At 37.4% G+C, this 18,651-nt stretch overlaps 1 protein-coding gene and 1 long non-coding RNA gene across 2 annotated transcripts; both read left to right on the top strand.

The window, feature by feature from the left end:
* The first annotated feature begins 7,036 nt into the window (after window positions 1–7,036).
* Window positions 7,037–15,709, top strand: LOC113092845 (gastrula zinc finger protein XlCGF7.1-like). Its single transcript, XM_026258609.1, has 3 exons — window positions 7,037–7,108; window positions 7,715–8,043; window positions 14,842–15,709. Exons 2-3 carry the CDS (start codon window positions 7,785–7,787, stop codon window positions 15,420–15,422), a joined length of 840 nt encoding a protein of 279 aa, XP_026114394.1. The 5' UTR covers window positions 7,037–7,108; window positions 7,715–7,784; the 3' UTR covers window positions 15,423–15,709.
* Window positions 15,710–15,945: 236 nt separating this feature from the next.
* On the top strand, window positions 15,946–17,136 carry LOC113092846 (uncharacterized). Its single transcript, XR_003287631.1, has 3 exons — window positions 15,946–16,443; window positions 16,738–16,783; window positions 16,864–17,136. It is a non-coding gene; the product is annotated as an uncharacterized LOC113092846 (long non-coding RNA).
* The last annotated feature ends 1,515 nt before the right edge of the window (window positions 17,137–18,651 follow it).

The raw sequence follows: 18,651 nt of genomic DNA, 5'->3' as shown, positions 1-18,651 counted from the left end.
CATAAAGAGAAAATAATATACTGGCTTCCCAGCTTTGCAATGGCATTGAATAGATCCCGAGTTTTGAAGCTCCAAAAACAGCATCCATGACCATGACCTCTGACCCGACATATGAAATCTTATATCAAAGTCCTTTTCTTTCAAAACGTCTTAAGCCCTATTCGGACGGGACTAGTTTCATAGGGGGACGTTAGAGAAATTTATGTTTCACAGATGTACTTTGAGATTTTAATCCTGTCCGAATCTGTCTTTCTCTCACACGACCTCTGTAAAAATTCCAGAGCAAATGACCTACTGTTTTTCGTCAAACTCGGCGGTCCTCAGATAAATCTAATCCCGTCCGAATGCGAATGTCTGTGATTGCCGAAAAAGTTTTTTTCCAAAACGCTTTTTCTTGTGTTTTAGTCAATGTGAACTACCGTAAAATCTCTCTCTATTGCGCCGGTATTAAAGTTTCTGCTTTTTGCGCACCGATAATGGATGTAGATGTGACGCATTCGTCAATTCAAACCTAAGCTATTGCTACGTCTTCGCGATACGTCATGCGTCAGGTCAGAGGTCACCCTTCCGCCACAACTCAACTCAATCATGAACACGCATACGGTCATGCCAGATGCCAGTTATTATATTTTATAAATGTATAAAATATAGATATCTTTCTTAAAAAAAGGCATGGGTTTCCTTATCAGACATTTATTAACCCCACTGGATACATATCGAATACTTTTATGCTTAATTGATGCGTTTATTGGAGCTTCAAAAACTTTACAAAGCTGGGAAGGATGTTATGCATTATGGCTGGAAGAAGAAAACCATACACACTTATGGTTTGAGGGTGAATAAATTATGGGATAAATTATTGTTTGGGGTAAACTATTCCTTTTAAATCATTGTTCACTGAAGATATTATCCTCTTATTTTTCCGGCGTTTTGTTGGAATTAATCCAGAAAAGGGGACCAAGGCTGCAAGGGGAAAGGTGATGTCAAAAAAATCTGGGAAAACCGTGCAAAAGAAGACCATAACCGTCAGTACCAAAGTTTCAAATCTTTTAAAAAGACTTATGGACTTTGAGTGGCACTTCATTTAAAATGTAGCTGACACTCCCCACTCATGCAGTTTGTTTTCAGAAACATGGTCGTCTGGTGTTATATTTTGTTTATACAGAGTTGTTTAGATATTAAAAAGGGCTGGTGTTTTTTAAAGCCTGATTTAAGAGTTTTTTTATTATTATTATTTATTTTAAATAATTACTTTTTTTTAGTGCAACTGTTTTTGGGCTAATGTTTGCTAAAGCCTCATTTGGCACTAGATTTGTATTTTATATAGAGGTAAGTCAATTCTATATATTTTGTATTTGTTTGCTTTTTCTTAAGCCATTTTTGCATATTGATGAGTGCTTATTTGTATGGACTGAATATTACTTGACTAGTATTTTTTTATTTGCCTGTTTTAGTTTACAATAATTGAGCAGAATTTATCTTGTGTTGTATCAGAATAATAAAAAAAATCCTAACTTGGCTTTACTCGTTTTTTGTAATCCATGACAAAAATAATGTGCAGGGTTATAATAGCATTTAGAATTGAAATTATTGGGGTGTCATTGTAAAAAATAATACTGTAAAAAAACAGCTAACTACTGGCAGCTGTGGTTGCCATTATCATACTGTAAAAATACGGTGTGTTACTGTTTTTGAAATTAACAGCTTAAATACTGTTCTGACAACTGACAATTTGAAAACGCTTTGTCGTGCCTCGAAGAGCACCAGGGCCAGTCACATGTCAACTCACCCCTCTGCCATCCAGAGACCGTCAGCTCCCCAGAACCAACCCACGAACCCATGCAAGCAGATTCCACTCGACTCTCGACTGCTGAACAGCAAAGACGGCTGGCCCAGGATCTCTGTTTATACTGTGGATCTCCGGGGGCATATCATCTCCCTATGCCCCGTCCACCATCCTCCTCCCATGGTGAGAGCCATTTTCCCTTCCAAGTATCAGATGAAACCACTCACCACTGTTGTGACACTTACACAAAGTTGATCTTATTCTTAATCAGATACTCTTCAGCACAGCATTCAAACATCATTGCAATCTTTTCTCCGTTGTGTTTGCCATGGACTCTTTTGCAGGTAAGAAGATATGACTGAAGGCTGAGTACATGGTTTACCTCAGTCAGTGTGTGTGCTGTCACTCCAAGGAATGATCGCATCTTGTGATAACTCCAAATATCTGTAGTAACAGCAACACCAGCTGTCACTTTATCTGTTCCTTTTGAACTTTTACCATTCCTGGAATCTTCACAGACGAGATAGTGGATCTTGCTATAGGCCTATACTGAGGGTCCAGGACATGAAGGAAGTGCCTGAAGTCCTCATTGTCAACCATGGAGAGAGGCAAACAACAGCTAATGATAAGATCTTTCACAAGGGCATCACTCACTTTTGATGTGGATGTTTGACGTCATAGATCCATTGTGGTCCATCATGGAAAACTTATGTAGTAGCACTCTGACCTGAAGCAGCTGGTGTCAAATGTGATGCAACAGAGGCACAGTATTGTTGGTACCTAGTGGGAACAATTGTATAAAATTAAGCCAAATCAGGCAACATTTTTCAGGCACTCTAAAGCTAAAATTTGTATGATGTCACTAGAATTGTCTTTGACCTTAGTTAAAATCATTGTTAAAGAGCCACACAGATGGGAAATCAAAAATTACCTGTATTACCAGCGTATGATGCAGCTGTCCATCAGTGTAAACAATGTGCAAAGTAATTAAACCAAAAAGTACACGATTTATAAAGTTATTGGCTTCTAAAGTAAGGAGTCGACTCTGAATCGCTGAAACGAGTCGTTATAGATTTCAAATCTTTTGCCCATCTCTATGTACGTCACTAGGAACACTTTGCATAATAATCTCCGCCCACCGTCTTGTTTGAGTGCATGTATTACTCCGGGATATTGGGTTGTTTGAACTCAGAGGGAGTGTCAGCCACATTAAAAAAGTGAACAGCTTAAGTCATTTGTGGGTTAATGCGTATTAGAGATGCGAACCGTTTAAAACGATTCAGTTCGATTTGGTGAACTGAATGATTCGTTCGCGAACCGGAAATCCAGACTGCTTTGATTTGAACTCTCTCTCACAACAGACACGGAAGAGAAGACAATGCTGAATAAAGTTGTCGTTTTGCCATTTTTGGACCAAAATGTATTTTCGATGCTTCAAAAAATTCCCACGGATCCTCTGATGTCACATGGACTACTTTGATGATCTTTTTCTTACCTTTCTGGACGTGGACAGTATACAGTACACACAGCTTCAATGGAGGGACTGAGAGCTCTCGGACTAAATCTAAAATATCTTAAACTGTGTTCCGAAGATAAAAGGAGGCCTTACGTGTTTGGAACAGCATAAGGGTGAGTTATTAATTACATACTTTTCATTTTTGGATGAACTAACCTTTTAACATAATGAGATGGCACTGAATAGTGAGCTCTCTATTTTCCCCCCAGACCTGTGGCTTTCGGTGTTTCCACCACGGTCTAAAGTACTGGGAAAATTAGTCAAAGTACACAAGTTTTGGACGTGCGTCCTCCGTAGTTCAGACTTTGTGCATTCGACTCAGGAGTGTGATGTCCGTGATGATGAAAATCCGGTAATTCTGCAAACAGCAGCATACTAGATAACATCAGTCAGGTCGCCTTGGCAACTGCAATTTTCCTCACTGTATATTTATAATAAAACTAAATAAGATATCAAATACCACTGCCTCCTTTCTTTTTCATTTTAAAATAATAATTGCAGCAGAAATGTACTTAGTTCAGGGATATGTGTATATATACAGTCATTACAATGAAACGAAATATTAAATCAATTTGCCTTTTTTATTTTAATTTTAACATCTAGATAAATTGAATACAGTCTAAATATTACCTGTTAGATTTAACCAAAACTAATTATATTTTATTTTTAACCACTATCAGAGTCAGTGGCACACATCAGAAGGTCGAGGTGAGGCTGCTCTCGGCGGATACATGAGCACTGAGCTCTCGCTCGCGTGGAGCTCACGTCTCCGAAAGCGGCAAACACATTTTTAAATAGGCGCTGTCTTTATACATAAACCGCAGATTTGAGTTTTAAACAACTACATTCTCACCTGAAATACTTTTAAAATTACACTTCATGACACAATAACAGTAATATTTTGAAAATTATCCGAATAAATGATGGCTGAAATCACATTGCTGCGTGAACTCAACCAATCAGGATGTTCAGCGCCCAAGTCCCGCCCCCGAAAGTTCCGGAACTTTGAAAAAGTACCACCTCACCAGCAGAGACTTTCTGAGGGGCATTTTTTTACCTGGAACTTTTAATTAACGAGGTGGAAACTCGTCTTAATTCAGTTCTTACTAGTAAAAATTATTATTATAGAGCTCTCTAATTAAATTCCTACTAGTAAGAGTTGAATTAGAGAGCTCTTTAATATTAATCGATAGTAGTAAGAACTGAATTAGAGAGCTCTTAAATACAGTTGTTACCAGTAAGAATGCATTTGCACGGCTCTCTAATTCAGTTCTTACTAGTATCCATTGAATTAAAGAGATCTCTAATTTAGTTTTTAGTAGTAAGAAATATTATTAAAGAGCTCTCTAATTCAGTTCTTACTATTAAAATTTAATTAGAGAGCTCTGCAATTGCATTCTTACTAGTTACAATTTAATTAAAAAGCTCTTTAATTTAATTTTTACTAGTAAGAATTCCAATAAGAGAGCTCTTTAATTCAATTGTTACTAGTAAAAAAGCAATTGCAGAGCTGTCTAATTCAATTAAAGAGCTCTTCAATTATGCAGTATTGTTCAAAATAATAGCAGTACAATGTGACTAACCAGAATAATCAAGGTTTTTCGTATATTTTTTTATTGCTACGTGGCAAACAAGTTACCAGTAGGTTCAGTAGATTCTCAGAAAACAAATGAGACCCAGCATTCATGATATGCACGCTCTTAAGGCTGTGCAATTGGGCAATTAGTTGAATTAGTTGAAAGGGGTGTGCTCAAAAAAATAGCAGTGTGGCATTCAATCACTGAGGTCATCAATTTTGTGAAGAAACAGGTGTGAATCAGGTGGCCCCTATGTAAGGATGAAGCCAACACTTGTTGAACATGCATTTGAAAGCTGAGGAAAATGGGTCGTTCAAGACATTGTTCAGAAGAACAGCGTACTTTGATTAAAAAGTTGATTAGAGAGGGGAAAACCTATAAAGAGGTGCAAAAAATGATAGGCTGTTCAGCTAAAATGATCTCCAATGCCTTAAAATGGAGAGCAAAAGCAGAGAGACGTGGAAGAAAACGGAAGACAACCATCAAAATGGATAGAAGAATAACCAGAATGGCAAAGGCTCAGCCAATGATCACCTCCAGGATGATCAAAGACAGTCTGGAGTTACCTGTAAGTACTGTGACAGTTAGAAGACGTCTGTGTGAAGCTAATCTATTTTCAAGAATCCCCCGCAAAGTCCCTCTGTTAAAAAAAAGGCATGTGCAGAAGAGGTTACAATATGCCAAAGAACACATCAACTGGCCTAAAGAGAAATGGAGGAACATTTTGTGGACTGATGAGAGTAAAATTGTTCTTTTTGGGTCCAAGGGCCACAGGCAGTTTGTGAGACGACCCCCAAACTCTGAATTCAAGCCACAGTACACAGTGAAGACAGTGAAGCATGGAGGTGCAAGCATCATGATATGGGCATGTTTCTCCTACTATGGTGTTGGGCCTATTTATCGCATACCAGGGATCATGGATCAGTTTGCATATGTTAAAATACTTGAAGAGGTCATGTTGCCCTATGCTGAAGAGGACATGCCCTTGAAATGGTTGTTTCAACAAGACAATGACCCAAAACACACTAGTAAACGGGCAAAGTCTTGGTTCCAAACCAACAAAATTAATGTTATGGAGTGGCCAGCCCAATCTCCAGACCTTAATCCAATTGAGAACTTGTGGGGTGATATCAAAAATGCTGTTTCTGAAGCAAAACCTGAATGAATTGTGGAATGTTGTTAAAGAATCATGGAGTGGAATAACAGCTGAGAGGTGCCACAAGTTGGTTGACTCCATGCCACACAGATGTCAAGCAGTTTTAAAAGACTGTGGTCATACAACTAAATATTAGTTTAGTGATTCACAGGATTGCTAAATCCCAGAAAAAAAAAATGTTTGTACAAAATAGTTTTGAGTTTGTACAGTCAAAGGTAGACACTGCTATTTTTTTGAACACACCCCTTTCAACTAATTGCCCAATTGCACAGCCTTAAGAGCGTGCATATCATGAATGCTGGGTCTTGTTTGTTTTCTGACAATCTACTGAACCTACTGGTAACTTGTTTGCCACGTAGAAATAAAAAATATACTAAAAACCTTGATTATTCTGGTTAGTCACATTGTACTGCTATTATTTTGAACAATACTGTATCTCTGGGGTGCTTACGAACCTTCATTGGCTTCCAGTCCATGCCCATATTGATTTTACCTTATTTTAACCTATAAAGCTGTACATGGAACTGCACCATTATGTATTTGTGATTTAATTACGCTATATATGCCCTCTCGATCTCTCTGCTCCGCCAACTCTTTCCTCCTTAAACAGCCATCTTGCAGACTTAAAACAAGATATTTTCTATATTGTAGAAGATACCAGTGGCAGAGAGAGAGATAAATGGAAAATAATCTGAAGGAGGTAGGGGTGCAGAAACTTACTTTAAAAAGGTAAGAGAACTGTTAGTTTAGTTCTACTGTTAGGGAAACTGGGCTTTATAAAATAATATGTGATAAAGGAAAAATAAAATAAGGGATAGCTACTGGGCTAAAAATCAAATATTTAATTATTTAATAGGTTTTTGTTTAGTATTGGAAAATGTTTTTTCTTCTCACTTGTCCCTCTCAACCCCTATGATCCACACTCCGGAACAGAAGGGGGCGGTAATGCACCAATAACATGAATGCCTACTGCCGTTAAAAAAAAGAAAAAAGAACAGGACTTTTATTTTGATCTGGTGATGTGACGCCATATTGCTGCGTAGCGCTCCTGTGTTTGTGTTTCAGCAGGGAAGGTTTGTGGTCTTAATCATTTAAGGTTTAAATTGACACAACGTGTTAATTATACATTGTTGTTTTCCAAAGTGTTTTAAAGTTAATTCATTATTATTAAATGCTACATTGGAATTCTTTATCTAACATGAACGTTATTTGTGTGAGGAAAGTGTATCAACACGAGTGACAGAAAGGGTGTCTCATTTCACTCTCTGTGAAGCAGACTATTATAAACAAGACTTCATTCAGTCATAGGAGTTTTTTTTCCCCGAAACTGCTGCTCAAAACGACAACAACAGACAGTTAATTAACTTTAAACAAAAAGTTTTTTGTGTTTGTGTGTAAAGTGTAATTTTTTATGTAATGTAGTAATAGATAACACTAATTGAAATTAAACATGAAGAGCCAGCTGTGTAATCTGTATTCTTCGATTTATTTGCTAAATTATTATTTGTTGTTAAAATGGTTTTGTTTTTGGCTAATCAGGCCATTTGAGGCAGTTAACCGTCACTATGACTGACTCCCTTACAAGTGTGCTGACTTCTGCACAAGGGAACTGATTGAGACACCCAGAGATTTAGTTCACATTTATTTTTTTCTCTGATAATTATTCTTATCTTAAACAGCATCCAAACACACACACAGAACAAACTCCTGGGGAATCAATTGAGATCCATGTGACACAATATTATAAAGATGGTGTTTATTAAAAAGGAGAGAAAAGACATGAAAACTGGTGAAGAATATGGAGTTAAATATCGAGATATTGGGCAACAAACTGAGATGAAATTTATTAAAGAAGAGAGTGAAGATATGAAAACTGAAGAAACATTCAGAGTTCAACATCAAGATACTGGGCAACAAACAAACATGGTGTTTATCAAAGAGGATAATGAAGACATGAAGATCAAAGAAACATTCAGAGTCAAACATGAAGATACTGAGTTGAAAACAGGTTAGTTTTCATTTTCCAACTGTTTCTGTCCTCCTGCATCTTTCTCTCCTTTCTTTTTTGAAGAGATTTAGGTTTCATTTATTGATTTCTTTTTCTTTTATTCAAATGGACTTGTGACAGTTTAGATGTAGAACTCTTACTAACATTATAATTAAGAAGTAATTGTTTCTAATGGGAACGTAAGTGATTTTCAGCATTTACAGGGCCTAGTCTCTGATTTAAAGGGACACTGAGTAGGAATTACTCCCATCTAGTGGTGAAATTGTATTTTGCATTCAAATTAATTTTGCTCTCCAGCGCCTCGCTTTTTCAAATGCGCGTTGCATCTACGGCAGGAGATATGTACCAAAAAGCTTTGACAGGATGTATTCTAATAGCACTCCGTCGAGTTTTCCTTCAGGTGAACAGGTGTGTTATTTCAAACAAACTGCAACATGACAACTAACAAACGAATGTTACAGTATGAATTACTGACTGTGGAAAACATGAAATATTGTAATTAGTAGTTATGTCTAATTTATTCATTATATTTTCTGAATTATATGCATTGTTAGATATAAAAAAAATATTATAATATAGACTGTAACACTGACTTACCTGTCGAGAAGAAAACTGGCCACTTCAGCGTCTCTTTTGAAATCTTTATCAAGCATTAGCTCTTTCCACCTAGAAAAAGCTTCCCCTACATTAACTCTTGTTTTCTGTAATCTACGGTCACGTTTCCTTTTACGTTCTATTTTTGACTGTTTTGGCGACGATGTTTTCTTCTCCTGTGGCGCGGCATATGTATGGTCCATAATAAGAATGCAATCCAGACTTTTAAACTTGCCGGTGCAGTTTCAAGCGCCTCTCACTGCTCTGCACCTGCGTTTCTGGCTCTGACCGAAAACGCGCTGAGGAAACGCGTTGGCTTAGTACTTTTTGTCCCTCTCTGCTATTATAGTTTTGCAAGATGGCGGAACTACATGGAAGCCTCCGTCAACCTACCCGCCCCATGTATATAAAGATAATAAATTCTTCATTTACAAGGATTAGTTTAAACATTGGCATAGGTATTTGTACACCATTGAGGGCATATTTATGAATAAAAATATTGATTTTAGATAATAAAATACCTAAAAAGTTACTTATTGTCCCTTTAATTGCTTTCCAAATCCAGAATGTGGCCCGTAAAAAAGGGGAAAGTATTTAAAAAGAACAATAGGCCACTTCTGTTCCACCACAGCGACTGGGAGCAGAAAGAGAATAAAAGCATGTGAACATTTGAAATGGGTCTTCATTATGGCAGCAGCAGGTCTGCAACACAATTTAAAAATGTGTATTATAGACAGCTATATACATGACTATATCACATTTAATTAACTAAACTATAGGACATCTATTTTCCTGTTTTCAAAAATATGCTTTAAAAAAATCTAATAATATAAAAATTTTATATTATACAATATTCTTGGAATATTAAGAATACATTTTGAACAAGTATTTTTGAAAATACATTTTATATAATTTAATACTTTTCTGAATAAAATTATTTTCATTTATGAGAAACAATTACCACCTGAATCTGGCTTTAAATCTCTTAAGTGCAGGTGGTTGATCCACTACAAGATATGACAAGTGTAGGTAGGGGTAGCTCAAGCTGCAGTCTGGAGAACTGGGTTTGCCGAAAGAATGGAGATGTGTAAAAATATAGATATCTCAATTTTTATTGATTCTCTTTTATTTATTTATTTATTTATTTTACTATTGAGCCTTAAGTTCCAAAAATCAATTAGGGTGCTTTCACACCTGCCTCATTTACTTCGGTTGAATCGTACCAGAGTTTGTTTCCCCATTTGGTGCGGTTTGTTTGGGCAGGTGTGAAAGCAGCAATCGCACTCGGGTGCGGACTAAAAGCGGACCAAACAAGCGTACCGAGACCTGCTTGAAGAGGGTCTCAGTACGCTTTCAAAAGAACTCTGGAGCAGTTCGTTTGTGGTGAGAATGTGATCCGACCTCGAACAGATCCAACTGCAAAAAGTACTGATCATTTTTGGACTAAACTAGCTGCCATAGTCAGCTGCGCTGTGCATTATGGGATGAGGAAGTGTTTGTTGACAGTGTGCACTTAAGCATGGCAGCTCGTGGACAAACTTGGAGTAGTGAGGAGGTGCGGAGCCTCAGAAATTTGGTCAGATGACCATGAGCATATCAGAGTTAAGAAAAATTAATGCACGCCTCTGCTTGAAGTTACGAATGATGCCCGTTCGCCGTTTGCAGTGCATTAGAACATTGTTTTCAAGCCGCATCCACGCTTCATTATAGAATTGTATTGTTTGTATATCGTGGTGTATACAAACAATGTACTAGATTATGGCCAGGGAAAAAACTAGCCTGAGCAGTCGTCTCTCCATAGTTGTATTGTCTCCGTGTTGTTCGCTGGCTTTCCCTCTTATGTTGGAATATTCCCACACGTAAATTCTGACCAATCCAAAAGCAGTTTAGGAAATGCGTCATGGCCAATGAGTGATGTGGATGTTGTCATGTGACTGCATATTGGTTCGTTTCAACTGGTTCGGACCAAAGCAATCAGTGTGGTGTGAAAAGGAACCAAAAAAGTTGAAAAATGCTACAATGTATAATTGTTTGCCCTTGCTTCGGACCAAATGAACAGTATTCAATAACAGTATAAAAAACAGTATACCAATATTTTCAGTTAATGGACGGTACATTGAAGGACACCTACCATACAATAAATCACAATAAGCTGGGTTGGAAGGGTTTCTTTTAAAATGTATTACATAAGTTACAAATTGCTTCATTAAAAAAAATATTCAGTTATGTAACCCAAGTAACACAGTATGAAAGTAATGCAATTGATTACTTTTAGATTCCCCTAAGTAACGTATGTAAATAAAATAAAGCAATATTAAAGTACTTTTTAATTTTGACTTTAAAATTAAAGCTAGTAAAAACTATTACAAATCATGTCTTGTTTCACCATCTAGATATTATAGCCCAACACACACACACAAACCCGATTCCAAAAAAGTTGGGACACTGTACAAATTGTGAGTAAAAGAGGAATGGAATAATTTACAAATCTTATAAACTTATATTTTATTCACAATAGAATGTAGAAAACACATCAAATGTTGAAAGTGAGACACTTTGAAATCCATGCCAAATATTGGCTCATTTCGGATTTCATGAGAGCTACACATTCCAAAAAAGTTGGGAAAGGTAGCAATAAGAGGCCGGAAAAGTTAAATACACACATAAGGAACAGCTGGAGGACCAATTTGCAACTTATTAGGTCAATTGGCAACATGATTGGGTATAAAAAGAGCCTCTCAGAGTGGCAGTTTCTCCCAGAAGTCTAAATGGGCAGAGGATCACCAATTCCCCCAATTATTTAAATCTCATGTTTAAAAAGACGCGCTATAATTGTAGGTAATTATACGCAATAAAGTTATGTAGACTATACAACCATTTATAATACGAACTTTAAAACTGCATTGCATACTATCTGCTGCTGATGTAAAAAAAAAATACCCATTTCAATGCAGTTATGAAGTGTTGTTCTTTTAAATACTTTCAGCATTTCAGAAGTAAATATGTATGCAAATTACACCAAAGTACCACAGTTACACTTAATTTTGAATCTATTTCTTGTAAACTCAGAGATGTGGATTCGGACAGCAATTGAATTACCACACAACCTTGGTGTTTGTCAAAAACCATAGGTAATTTGGCCGGGGATTTTTACGGGCGTGGTGAGCCAAACAAAGACATCCTAGATACGAACAGCAATTAAATTAAAGACTACCGCTGTAAATGGTGAAAATCACTTGGGAAACAATTACCATCCAAATAGGGCTTTAAGGGGCTTTCACACTGGCAGTTTCATAGGGGCAAGGTTTGCATGAAAAATCACAAATGTGAAACGCTGTCATCGGACCCTGGTGCACACTGGGGTACCGAACTCAAGACTACCTGGAGAAGGTGGTATGAGTTTGGTTGCTCCCGAACTGTGCAGCGGTTCTCATGAATGTGAAAGCAACACTGACTCAGGTGCACACTTGTTCAGGAATGAAAGTATCCCGTGCATGTGTAACACTGTCGATATCTTATTCGAGCTCCAGAAACATGGTGTCCCCTGGATATGTGCTGAATTACACCATGCAATGAACATAAACGCAGTTGTCGTTCACTTTGCTGTGCATAATAGCTCCAAATAACAAAAAAATTACAACTATAATTAGTCGCGTTGTGTTCTCCATGCATTTTCTGTGTGGATTTGCGATAGGGCTGCTCAGATCACGATTGGCCGATCGTTAATGCCCCTAATTTGCAATGACGTAAGGTGACTGCAAACGCACCTGGGTTTGATACAACTATTGACTGTGAAAGCAGACATACGCTTTGGGCAGCGTCTGGAACAATCGTGCTCTGGCTCGGACCGCAGCAAACGAGCCCAGTGTAAAAGCCCCCTTAGTGAGCACTTCTCCTTTGCCAAGATAATCCATCCACTTAACCGGTGTGGAATAACAAGATGCTGATTACACAGGTGTGCCTTAGGCTGGGCTCAATAAAAGGCCGCTGTGTATTTATATAAAAGGCTATGCAGACATCTAGTAGCTGTACAGTTTAGTGTTTTTTTTTATTTTTATTATAATATAACATTTTTACTTTTTTTTTATTTTATTTTTTTATTTAATGTTCAAGGAAAAAACTAATTTAGTTTATACAAAAACAAATTGCACTAAATGCATATTAGTCTATTTTAAAATAAGCCTACATTATTGAAGTGTATGTGAAAGATTAGCCGTGTTTCCACTGTCGGGCCGGGCGGGGCTAATAGCTGAATTGGTGTTAAACAGAATTGGAGTAAAACAGTTTAACGGTCTAACTCAACTATTCAGTACTACACAGTTCACATAGTCTTTGTAATGTTATAATAATACATTTGTAACATTTATAATGCATTCAGAAACAATTGACTGTACACATAGACAGTAAAAGAAATGGACACAGCGACCCCATTGGAACCCAATTGAGACAAGTGAAGCCCATTTTTAGCTATTTTTAGCACTTCCGTTTCTGACGAGCAGACTCAAACTAAGCTTGATGGAGTCAGCAACGTCGTTAAATCTTGCAGAGACGGCGAGCTTGAGCGGGGAGTTCTTTGGCGTGAGTGAGCAGGAGTAGGTATTCTGCTAAATTTTTTTGTATAGTATTTTAAAATGTAACGCCAGTACACCATATTAAGTTAATTGCCTGCGAGCTTCTCCTCCTGTCTGTATGGTAATTTCTTTACTGTGCGACAGAGAGTCGATTGGTTATGAAGCAATCGTTAGCCTATTTTTAAAAAAACTGTTTCTACGGGACCATAATGTAACATAGAAGGTAACGGAGCCCTTTATAAATTGTCATGTATTTTTAGAAATAAATAATGGACAAATGGAGTCTTTAAAAGCCTCAGATGTAAAGTTATTTGCTGACAAAGTGACGCCAAAATGAATAGGAGGTCAATGGGACGCTAACGCAAGTGAAGTTCTGCTACAAGATGGCGGCCTCACTACAGGCCTCAGTTAAAATGTTAACTGAGGCCTGTAGTGTCTGACGTGTAGTTCTTGGGTTGTCTGATGTTTCTCTGAGCATAACATCTTGAGTTTGATCTAGAGTTTAATTTCTTCAAACATCCATTCCTGGGAGGATTGGGGTCTGTTTTGAATGTCTTCCACGTTAATTATTTTCATCACTGTGGAATGATGGATTTCAATGGATTCAATTTGTTTGCTAATGGTTGTATTACTCTTCCCAGATTGATGGCAGCAAAAATCGCTTCTCTAAGATCATTGCTGGTGTCTTCTCTCTTTGGCATTGGGGTGTTACATATCTAAAGGCTCCAGCCTACCAAACTGTAAAAACCTCTGCCTTTTATAGAGGTGCTCACGCTTGCTCATGATCAGTTAATCAAAGGCATTTGATTAGCACTGTCTGACGGACACTCTAAATTCCTATTTTTAGTATCTATAAGGGTATCTTAAATTCGTCACTCATTGAGTTTCCATTTTGGCATTATTTTTTGTAAAAAAAAAGTATTTTTTTACTATGCCCTTATACAGAAAACCATGGAATGCAATAGGAAATAACTTTTTCACATGACTGTATATAGTAACAGTTTGTTCTCTGTGACAGGAAAATATAAGTATAAATAACAGAGGACCTATTACTGAGCCTGGTGGGTCTCCATGCTTGTATATGATGATGTATCTGACTGCTACCCCTTTACATTGTGTAAATGTGGAGACATGAAACATAAACCATGCTTATGCTTGTCCATAAATGCCAAAATAATTCTCAAGCTAGAATGTCTTGATCTATATTGTCAGAAAATGTAATAGAATTCAAGTTAATTTGAAAAGTCAAGAATATATAATTGTAACATTAATAAACAGTTTCTGTACAACGATGGGGCATAAATCCTGATTTAAATTTTTCATAAATACAGCTTCTCTGAAAATAACTAAGGACAATATTTTACACCTTAAATCTGAGATGCGTATATAATTAACTAGTTCTCCTGCTTTTCCATAAGGGGTTTGATAACTGCCAGCTAGAAAAATATTGTATATATTTCCTAAAGGAAGGAAAAATGTAACTGTATAGAGAAGAGGATTACAGGCAACACTTATTTCAGTATCTTAGTGGATACTGAGCATACATGTTGGTTTTTATTCTATACATGTCTAAATCTATTGATGTTTGTTGCATTGAGCCATTCAAATGACACATTAACTCCTATCGCTTTAGATCTGATACCACTGAAAGAGGAGCATCAGCAACTGAATGAAATGGAAGATAATTGTAAGATACCTCACAATTTCACTGGAGAACATTTGTTTAATTGCTCACAGACTAAAAAGACTTATTCACAAAAAAGAGCTCAAAAGACAGGAGTACAAAGTCATTTCACCTGTCAACAATGTGGAAAGAGTTTCACTACAAAAGGAAACCTAGATGCCCATATGAGAATTCACACTGGAGAAAAGCCTTACACCTGCCAACAATGTAGTAAGAGTTTCACTACAAAAGGAAATCTTGACATTCATATGAGAATTCACACGGGGGAAAAGCCTTACACCTGCAAACAATGTGAAAAGAGTTTCACTACAAAAGGAAATCTTGACGCCCATATGCGAATTCACACGGGGGAAAAGCCTTACAACTGCCAACAATGTGGAAAGAATTTCACTAAAAAAGGAAATCTGGATTCCCATGTGAGAATTCACACTGGAGAAAAGCCTCACACCTGTAAACAGTGTGGAAAGAGTTTCACTAAAAAAGGGAACCTTGACCACCATATGAAAATTCACACAAGAAAGAAGCCTTAAAGAGATATTCCACCCCAAAATGAAAATGGTCATTAATCACTTACCATCATGTCATTCCAAACCCATAAACACTTTGTTCAATAATTCCACTAGTCTGTGTCTCTCCACATCAGTGTAGCACCATTTTGGAGAATATGAGCTGAACACAAACTGCATACACTCTTCTGTGTCAGCCACACTGCACTAATGGACTGTTTTCTTACAAATCAAAGCAAATAGATGCAGAAAACATATCCTTGTGGCATGGCTGACACAGAAGAGCGTACACCGTTTGCGTTCAGATCATACTGTCCAAAATGGCGCTATGGTGATGTGGAGAGACAGAGGAGAGGGGAAATGTTGAATAAAGTCATTAGTTTGTTTTCTTCGTGTACAAAAAGTATTCCTGTCGTTTCATAATGTTACGGTTGAACCACTGTTGGCAGATGGACTATTCTTAACATGCTTTTCTGGACCTTGACAGTGTATTTTACTTGGGAGTCTATGGGACAGTCACAAGCCTCCCGATTTATATCCAAAATATCTTAAATTGTGTTCTGAAGACAAACAAAGCTTTTACAGTTTTGGAACGACATGGGGGTAAGTGATTAGTGACAATATATTCACTTTTGGGTAGAGTATCCCTTTAACACATTGGTCTGTCAAATTCTGGATGGCCACAGTGCTGCATAGTAAAGCTCCAACACTAATCAAATACACCTGCTCCATCTAATAAAGCTCTTCAGGATACTAGAAACTTTCAAGCAGGTGTGAATTAGAGTTATACTATTGCTGTGTCCCAAACTGAAGTGCGTGGACTCCGAAGTGAGAATGTGAAGTGCGATTGTCACAGTGCCATGACGCAAGCTGTCCCAAAGTCAGATGGCACACTCTGAAGACCGCATTCCAAGGCTGATTGCGTCACCGCGGCGTGAAGTAGGCTGATGAATTGCAAAAGCAACTTAAATGCACCCTTCATTTCCTAGGAAGATGGAAGTGTACATCTGATGACAACGGTTGTTACATTCAAAGAGCACGGAAGGTGAGAGTTCACATAGAAATGCAAGTGTTGTGGTTTCATTTACTCAAATACCTAGCGAAAGTATTTTTTACACAAAGCCCACAAACAATAAGACAACGACTATATAAGGCAATAGACTTTCCCTTAATTGTGTTTTTGTAGTGCTGTCATGCAAGAGATTTCTACAAATGTTTTAACTAAACTTTAGCACTTGAGTAATTTCTATGCATGTCCTGCTGTTATATTTTCTCATGTCAAGATTGCAAACCTGTCTTTATATTTTTCATAAGTAATACCATGTGTTTCTTGTTTTAGTACAATTCTGGAGAAAATTAGTCTGCTGGGGAAGGACTTATAGAAAGTAAGCAAATGAACACATTTTTTGCTGAAATTCGTTGTGCTGTTGTTGTTAACAGGCATGGTTTATTTTCTATGCCTTAGGATTGCAAGTGTCCTGGGACAGGTGAGGGCATGAGTGGAAGCTGGTGGAGTTGCTTAGAGAGGACATTGAACTCCAGAGAGAGAGTTGAGCATGGAGAGATTGGAGGGACTGTTTCCTCTTCTTGAGAAAATGCTTCACAAATAAATACTTTATTAGCCAAGAGAAAACAGTGGAAAAATCCGCCGAGAAGCAGCCTCACCTCGGCTAGACCTTCTGATATGTGCCGCTGGCTCTGATTTCTCTTTAGTGGTTAAACATAAAATATAATCAGTTTTGGGTAAATCTAACAGTTTATCTTTGGTCTGTATTAAATTTATCTATATGTTAAAATGAAAATAAAAAAGGTAAATTGATATATTTCGTTTCATTGTAATGGCTGTATATATATAGGGGAGACCAGGGACAGTTGTAAAGGGACGGTTGTAACACCTTGAATTCCTCCAATCAGAAACAACCTAGAGTGATGACACTCACTGTGCACATGCTCAGTTAGTTTCCCTCCATTTTTGCCATAAAGGGAGCCAAATTTGAATCTTCCTGATGGGGTTATCTACAAAAGATTCTTTTTGAGGTAAAAAAAAAAAACATTACTTTTCTTTCTGATGTACTTTTTTGGATGCTGTTATAGGATCAAATGTCTATGAATTCAAACAAGTATTATATTAGAATCACTGTTTTGTAAGCTAAAAATAGAAATGGCTAACAAGTGTCAAACTAGCAGTCAAGCTAGCTCACATGAGATGAAAACATGGTTGGTGGTACTGGGATGGTTGTAACGCCCCGTTACAACTGTCCCAGTTTCACCAACCAAATTTCATTTATATTTTAGAAACTAATCAAGCTAAAAAAAAAAAATCAAGCTAAAAAAACTGCGTAGTTTCCCTTCAATGTGCAAATTAAAAGTAAAATGTAAAATGTGCATTGCAAATTAAATGTAAAATGTCATCAAATCACATTTTAAGGTAATTATTTTTTTTTTATATTAAGATATTCAGTGTGATAGACAGCATGCCAAATATCAGAAAGAGGAAGACAGACAGGGGAGTCCCATTGCCTGTCTTGGAAAGGGCTTCCGATGAAATCAGACATGGGAAAGTCAGTCAGGGGAGTGGCCAAATCATATGGCATTTGCCATGTGACCCTGCACCGATTCCACAAGAAGAGGAGCCAGGGATCAAAGACACTTTCCAGAGTTGGATACTGGACTCCAAAAAGGGATTTCACACTAGAGCAGGAGCTCCTCTTAAGAGACTACCTAATGCAGGCAGCTGATTTGTATTATGGATTGTGCCCAAAGGAGGTAGGCTAGATATGTGTTAAGCTAGAGTAGGCTATGGTATGTAGGCCTACATATATTGTTATGTATTAAACTAATTAACAATTTATATAATTTAGGTCCGGAAGTTTGCCTATGATTTGGCAAAGACCTACAGTTGCAGGTACCCTGAAACCTGGGCAGAGAACGGGATGGCTGGAGCTGACTGGTTCACAACATTTTTGAAGAGGCACCCCACTCTCTCCAAAAGAAGCCCTCAGGCTACAAGCCTCTCACGGGCTACAAGTTTCAATGGGACAAACATCAATAAGTTTTTTGACAACTTGTTTTCAGTCCTGGACAAACACAGATTTGCTGCACAGGATATTTGGAACATGGATGAAACGGGTGTGGTGGAAATTATCTATATCTCCATCAGAAAAACCTTCCAGAGGCTCACAGCCTTACAAAATAAAAGCATTACAGAATAAAAAACAATAAATGAATCACCACAGTGCAAAATCCTGAAAAA

The sequence above is a fragment of the Carassius auratus genome, unplaced genomic scaffold (genome assembly GCF_003368295.1).
Source record: "Carassius auratus strain Wakin unplaced genomic scaffold, ASM336829v1 scaf_tig00214720, whole genome shotgun sequence".
In the NCBI taxonomy this organism is placed as follows: domain Eukaryota; kingdom Metazoa; phylum Chordata; class Actinopteri; order Cypriniformes; family Cyprinidae; genus Carassius; species Carassius auratus.
Note: the sequence above shows the minus strand (reverse complement) of the source record. Positions and strands in the feature narration are given on the sequence as shown.

What these genes read in the sequence shown, in the direction of transcription:
- LOC113092845 (XM_026258609.1), top strand. Translation starts at nt 7,785, where the DNA reads ATGGTGTTTATTAAAAAGGAGAGAAAAGACATGAAAACTGGTGAAGAA. An exon ending in AGATACTGAGTTGAAAACAG is followed by an intron (nt 8,044 to 14,841) that starts GTTAGTTTTCAT and finishes CTATCGCTTTAG; the next exon opens with ATCTGATACCACTGAAAGAG.